Genomic DNA, 6961 nt, shown 5'->3' with positions numbered 1-6961 from the left:
TTGTTAGCTTCCAGCTTAAGCTGTATGTATCCCTGTAAAACTTTTAAAGCATAAAAATCAATTCCGACTTTCCTGGAAAATCGAGATTTTTTTTGTAGTTTTATCACCGCGTTCGTCACAGCGAGACAACACAAACGAACAACATTTCCCACATTTCCTTTCGCGCGGATTCAACGTCCGCTTAACATCCGTGTTCTAGAAGCCAGTACTAGCGCCGGACTGCAACCAGCTTTCTTACCTTTCTCCGTCCAAATGAATTAGATGGAGGGCAAGTAAAACTGTCTCCAGAACAGATACTACATTTTTTTTTGTTTTCCGGTTGTGTGTACGGAACTGAAAGCGACTGTTTAGCGTCTGAATGTGAGCAATATTCTGTGTCATTGAAAGGTATCATATTCTAATTAACTTATTATTGGAATGAGTAGTTTTGGGCAAATGTTTAATCGGTTCTTGCAGTCAAACGTAATCTAGCCGATTGTTCTCAAAGTTAGCGTTTCTTTTTCTAAGTATACAGAAAACCTGACTAGCTGCTTTGTAAAATAGCTTTTGTATTGTCATTGGGAACAAAAACGTACGTTGTATCTCATGAAATTCTCTAAAGGATTGTGTTGTCGTTGTTATTGCTTCATTCTTTTTTTTTATCTATTACAGGGTCATAGTCGATCATGATGTCTGAGGGCAGTTCATTTATGAAAGGCATTATCCTAGGGGGCCTATTCTGCCTTGTGATCTCTTTCTTTGAGACCTTTAATTCAGGAACCCACTCAGAAGGTCACGAGCATCTCCACCATCATCTGAAACCTCTCAGCAAAGATGAACTACAGAAGTTATCAGAGTCTCAGATGTCTGACTTGCCCCTCCAGGTCCGAGTGTACTGTCTCATCATGGTCACTCCAAAGCTACTGGTCCACTGGGCAACAGCCAATGACACGTGGAGCAAACACTGCGACAAATCTGTCTTCTACACGTCCGAATCGTCCAAAGCTCTAGAGGCGGTTGACCTACAGGAGCAGGATGAGTGGGCTAGGCTACGCAAAGCCATCAAACATGCCTATGAGAATGCTGGAGACCTGCGCTGGTTCTTCGTGGCCCGGCCTACTACATTCGCAATTATAGAGAACCTCAAGTATTTGGTGTTGGATAAAGATCCAAGCCAGCCGTTTTACATTGGCCACACGGAAAAGTCTGGAGAGCTGGATTACGTGGAGTATGACAGCGGGATCGTGCTGAGCTATGAAGCAATGAGGAGGCTGATACAGATGTTCAAAGATGAGGACAGATGCCCAGAGCGAGGACGTGCCTTGTGGAAGACACCTGAAGAAAAGCAGCTCGCCACCTGTCTGCAATACAGCGGGGTGTTTGCTGAAAACGGAGAGGATGCGCAAGGCAAAGGGCTTTTTAACAAGAAGAGCGTCAGCTCCTTGATTTCTGACAGCATGGGCCAAAACCCGGCCAATGTCGTGGAGGCCTGTTGTCCTGACATGGCCATCACGTTCGCTGGCATGTCTCCAAGCCAGATGCAGGTTTTGATGTACGGCGTCTACAGACTTCGGCCATATGGACACGATTTTCATGATTCCTTGACATTTCTGCCTCCTAAAAACTCTGATAATGACTGATTGACCTCATGGCTTCTGTATTGGAACTGTTTCTGTCACTCACAGAATGAGACATTGATCATAACTGGGTGCAGGGCTGAATCATCTGTGATGTGCAGTATTTACTAGATTTGTGATTATGCCTTCTGAAAGTTGGTGCTTGGAAGTTATGGGTTATGCTATGCTTTTTGCTACAAGTGCATTCTGGCAAAAGGATAATTGTTTGCATATAAGTGTTTCGTGAGTGGCCAGTATTGGATAATTTTGTGCACTTGATCGTATTTTGAATAAAAATTATACACTAGATTTATGAATGCCACACATATGGGGTTAGGAATGAAAATTAAGAACCTTTTGAATATTTTTAAAGTGCTTTTTGGATGTATGTTGTATAGAGGGGAAAGAATATTTTCATGGCATCTGTATGGTAAACCTTCTATATCACACTTTAAAATATCAAACTAATGTGGTTTGAAAGGTTAATATACTTGAGATTGTAAAATTACTTTTGGATAGAGAAGTGTATTTATTTACGAATCCAAATATTGTTCCTATAATTCAGATGTACTTCATTATACACTGGTTTGTGATTTTTTTTTAAATTGTTCTTAACTACTTTTTATTTAGTAAACATCAGGATGCTTGATCTCACTTGCTTTGAGTAATAATAAAGGTTACAAATAAAAGAATGCTATATATGATACAGTGCAGTGAACAAATCAATATGCATTAAATACTCTTTAATTTCTATGGATACTTTATTTTTTTCAACAGATTGCAATAATTCTGATAGGTTTGTTTAATAAATAAATGAAAATTATGTTTTGTAGCCATTTATTAAACTCTGACAGAGCTGACCTGTTGAAGAAATGGCGTATTTTCTCGAGTTCTTGATTTTCTTGTTTTTCAATGTTTCATTTTTGTTTTCTATCCTGTTTCACTCATTCTGTCATGTCTTTTCATTTTCCAATTCTCCAATTCTGTTGTCAAATTTCTGTTACTTTTAATTTATTTACACTTTTTTCCCTATTACTTTAGTCTTTTCTTGAGCTGATTCTTTCTCATATTTGGTTCTTAAATTCTAAATTTGAGCCTCTCCCTCTCTTGCAGTATTTTCTCTACCCATTTTTTAATAGACATTTCCAGGTCTTGGTTGGTGCTGTTTGTAAAATATTGCTCTTTGTTGGATGTAATCGTCATTTTACAATTTCAGTAACTTGAGTTCGGTCTCGTTTTTCTCTGGTGTTAAAAACCAGGTATCTGTTTTCTAAGAATTTGGTCAGCCAGTTGAGGTTTGCACAGTTACTGCTCTTCACAAAATCTTCTATGGATTCACTCTTAAGATCATTTCCTCTGATAAACAGAATAATGCTGAACTGTCCAGCTTTCAGACCACACATCTTCTTTATCAGATATAAATTGATCACGTATTCCTCTGTATAACTTCCCACAGTAATCCCTATACTATAATAAATGCATGGATTCCAGGAGCTAACAGTGTAATGCATTTTACAATTTCTTTCTGTATTTCTGCATTTGATAGTGTGGTGTGAAAAAGACTTGGATTATCAACAACAGTTATTGATTTGCCCATTAATTATTGATTATTAGTTATCAACCAGCCCAAGATCAGCAATATTTCCAAAAGGCAAATGGTTCACTGTCAGTTCTACAAACTTGGTGGTTGAATGATAATGTAGCATGAGTCTCTGCTGTTTGAAAGACTTCTTGGCCCAGATACCTGGCTGCACCACCTAGATGGATGAGTTCACCTAAAAAATCTCTTAATTTGAGGACGAGAACACATATTCTACTGCAGCTGTTCTTGATTCCAAAGCTTGATTCCTATAATGGGAAAAAAAGTGTATTCATTCTCAAGGGAAATAAAAGGAATTTATAGTTTTATAATATATTAGATTTACAATAGAGGTTAAATATATTCCATTGTTGATAAATACATTAATAAATTCTTGTTGATTACTACAGTCTACAACTAAAAGTGTAAAAAAAAGTTTCTGTTTATGAAACTTTTTACCCATTATATTTTCTAGCCTAAAAATTGTGGCATCAGAATGAACATAATAAAGTGACAAGAGGATCCAATAAGTGTAGACTTAGACCCTGTACTATTGGTTTTGATTTTTTAGAAAATGCACATAAATTTGAATGCAATGTACCTCACTTTGGTTCTCCCTGTATTACAGTTACCTTAAAATAAACCGGATTTTGGATATATGGTGGCATGTGGCGTATTAAGCAATTTCATCTAAACAAATACCAAATGATTCCGTCTTGGGAAACTGAGAAATACACATACAAACACTGTTGTTTAAACATGCTTTAAGCTGCCATGACAGCATTCAGCTCTCACTGCAGCAAGAGACCATTTTAGTTTGGAATGACTTGAATGCAGGTTTTATTTGTGCATTAAAACGGGGACACTTTCAAAGCTTTCGGCGTGGTACACAGTTGAGTCCATTCATGTAAACAGTAAACGGGCAGCCTGGTGATAATGGGTCCAAACGATTCCACCACATCCTCTCGTCTGTCATTACTTATACGTCTTCATGTGCCACAGTCCATCATTCAGATAGTGAACGTTCTCGATTCCAATTCCCTTGTTTACTTTCTCTCTGTTCAGTGAAGCGAGACAAGAAAATATTTTCAAATGAAATCCAATTGAAACATTTTAGTTTTCCAAACCCAATAAACTTTATAAATCAGAGATTAAACAAATGGTGACTGATTTACATAGATCTAATGTAATTATTATTTTATTAAAACAAGCTTTAAACATTCTGTATTCTAGAAGATAGAGGAACTAAAAATTGAAAAATCATTTTAATGCCAAATGGTGATTCAAAGTGCAGGAGATGCATAGAAACACTTACATGTCATGTGCAGACATCTTCATGACTCCCACACAAAGAGCATGCTGCTTCCCTTCTGCCATTATAGCCTGAAAACAAATCCTTAAGGACAACAACCTGTGATGTGCCACGCACACCAATCAAAACTATTACATATAAAACTATAACACAACTAATTGTTTGCTCTAAAATGTATATATTTATGGCAGTTATGCGATTGTTGACTCAAACTATTAAAAGGTTGTTTCCAACAACTGAATTTAAACTGAAATACAATAAAATCTAAATATTAGTATGGTGCCTTGGATGAAGCACTAAAATTGCTCAAACTAAAATTACAATAAATTAAAACTAAACAGAATTATAAACAAAATACAAAAATGTCAAAAGCATTTGACAGAACTATTAAAAATTAAATAATTCAAAATATTAATGAAATAAAAACTACTAAACACTGATTTATGGTCATTGTTTACTTGCGGTTTAAACGTGTATGCTGAATACACATTTTCATTTTAAAAAAGTATATTTTTTTTTCATAAAATAGCTTTTAAAAAGGCATACCATTGCTTTGTATGATGAACAGAACAATAATAATCATTATTATATATTTATTTTTATATCAATAGTCATATGGTGGTTTTTGTGTCCTTTATGGAATTGACAAAAGATGTGAACTAATCCTTTACATTAAAACATTGTGATTCATTGGTCATAGAAGAAAATATTACTAACAGCTGGAAAGATACAACTACTGTGTCTGTTTCAGCAGGGTAGAGTTTGGCTCCCGGTGATGTGAGGCCTGGGCACATGATATTGGCTCCACTCAGAACAAATTTGATGGCTCCTTTATCTACCTGTTGGTGTGGCAGAATGAAGGGATCTGGAGAACAGACATGGGAGTACCAGGCATTAGACTAAGCAAATGAACAGCAAGTGTAACTTCTTCTGGAAACTGAGACAATATCTTCAGCCGGGAAAGCATCTTAGTGATGAAAATAAAAGCGGTCTTACATTTGTGTAGAAGTCTGAGGGTGGGGTAGAAGGGTCCCTCTCTCTGTCTGAAGAAGAGCAGCTCTCCATTTAACGTAAGAATTTCAATATGCTCATGACTGGAAATGTAAACAAAATATCAGACCTCCATGTTAAATGAGATACTCTCTTTTAGTACTGCCAATCAATAAGTACCGACTTCCCATATTGTGTAACACTTACCATCTCACGATTTTGACAGGGTCCTTTTTGGGCAGTATCTGGTTGAGCCAGTCATCGATTTGGGGAAACTGATCTAACAGCTGATTCTTTATACCCTTAATAACAGACGTCTTCAGTTGAATACAGTTAGAAACATTTTCTTTTTCATCAAATCTATGAAGACAAAGAGAAATAATGTAATTAGAATATTTAATGTCTAATACCTGCAGATGACACCAGATCTAGCCATACTTTTTTATGGCAAAGTATGGCGAAATGAAGAAACTGGTCTGGTATAACAATTATTACCAATTGTTTTATAATTAAATAACTGACCAAGTGTCTGTCCTTCAATGTTTGATGTTAACATCTTTTGCGATCAAGGTCTTTTTTGCAGTTTGCTTATCATCTGTTCAAGTTAAAAAATATTAGAAGTATCTTAGCAAAAAGTAAGTGCAAAAAACACTAAAAACATAAGAAAACCGATGAATAATTTTCAATGAACCATGAAAGTCAGCTGTGACAGAGCAAGTTAGCAGTGTTCGCTAAACAGGTTGATGTCTCGGTTACAGAATTAAGGGCAGATATTAAATTACAATACCATATATAACTGGTAAGCGCTTACATGCAACATTTCTTTTATCTCTATTGAAAAGGTAAAGCTACTAAAGCTAGTTAATTGAAACATTGCATTACTATGACGATGCTAAGTTGTGTTAGCTACTATCTATAAGGTTGACAACGGCTCAAGCTTACTTTTTAAACATCCTTGCAGGTCGTTATCGGTCACTCTTGTCCTCCTATCTGTGTGATCTTACAGCTCGTAACTGTTAGCTTTTTTGAACCAAAAAACTAAACATTCAGAAGATTTAACGATCTAACTCCACGCTTCACATCAACCGCAAGTGATTCCTATTTACGACATTTACGACAGTGCTAAACATTTTACGGCGAGAGGTGGAAGTACACATAACAGTAACAAAATAATGCTATGTACTTTGCAATACATCTGTAAAACTTTACTTATATCGCTAATGATAAAGTCAGTATGGTCAAAGTGAGTTAAAATTGTAACTGATCGCAGCACATTCAGACAATTGTTTTTTAGTACAGTTTTCCCCTGAAATGTTTGAATATTCATATAATGCGTTATCTAATTACATTTGCACTAATTTGCATACACTTCCAGATCAGAAACCTGAAACTAGATAGATAAAAGTAATTTTGCTAACAAATTAGGGGTTTTCTCTCTCTTTATATCACTCCATCGTCAGAAAACAATGTCAAGAGCCAGAAGGG

At 36.0% G+C, this 6961-nt stretch overlaps 2 protein-coding genes across 3 annotated transcripts; one reads left to right on the top strand and one right to left on the bottom strand.

The window, feature by feature from the left end:
- The first annotated feature begins 131 nt into the window (after window positions 1-131).
- LOC132109557 (C1GALT1-specific chaperone 1-like) lies at window positions 132-2408 on the top strand. Of its 2 annotated transcripts, none has more exons than XM_059515734.1 (2): window positions 132-272; window positions 652-2408. In XM_059515734.1, exon 2 carries the CDS (start codon window positions 666-668, stop codon window positions 1617-1619), a length of 954 nt encoding a protein of 317 aa, XP_059371717.1. In that variant the 5' UTR covers window positions 132-272; window positions 652-665; the 3' UTR covers window positions 1620-2408. The 2 variants fall into 2 exon arrangements, with proteins under 2 accessions (XP_059371717.1, XP_059371716.1); XM_059515733.1 differs by having other exon boundaries at window positions 233-387.
- Window positions 2409-3997: 1589 nt separating this feature from the next.
- On the bottom strand, window positions 3998-6602 carry LOC132109555 (malignant T-cell-amplified sequence 1-like). Its single transcript, XM_059515732.1, has 6 exons — window positions 6419-6602; window positions 5684-5836; window positions 5483-5580; window positions 5218-5351; window positions 4490-4557; window positions 3998-4231 (listed from the first exon to the last, which is right to left on the bottom strand). Exons 1-6 carry the CDS (start codon window positions 6427-6429, stop codon window positions 4150-4152), a joined length of 546 nt encoding a protein of 181 aa, XP_059371715.1. The 5' UTR covers window positions 6430-6602; the 3' UTR covers window positions 3998-4149.
- Window positions 6603-6961: the final 359 nt, after the last annotated feature.

Source organism: Carassius carassius, chromosome 29, assembly GCF_963082965.1.
Source record: "Carassius carassius chromosome 29, fCarCar2.1, whole genome shotgun sequence".
In the NCBI taxonomy this organism is placed as follows: domain Eukaryota; kingdom Metazoa; phylum Chordata; class Actinopteri; order Cypriniformes; family Cyprinidae; genus Carassius; species Carassius carassius.
This window is presented reverse-complemented; position numbering and strand designations above follow the sequence as displayed.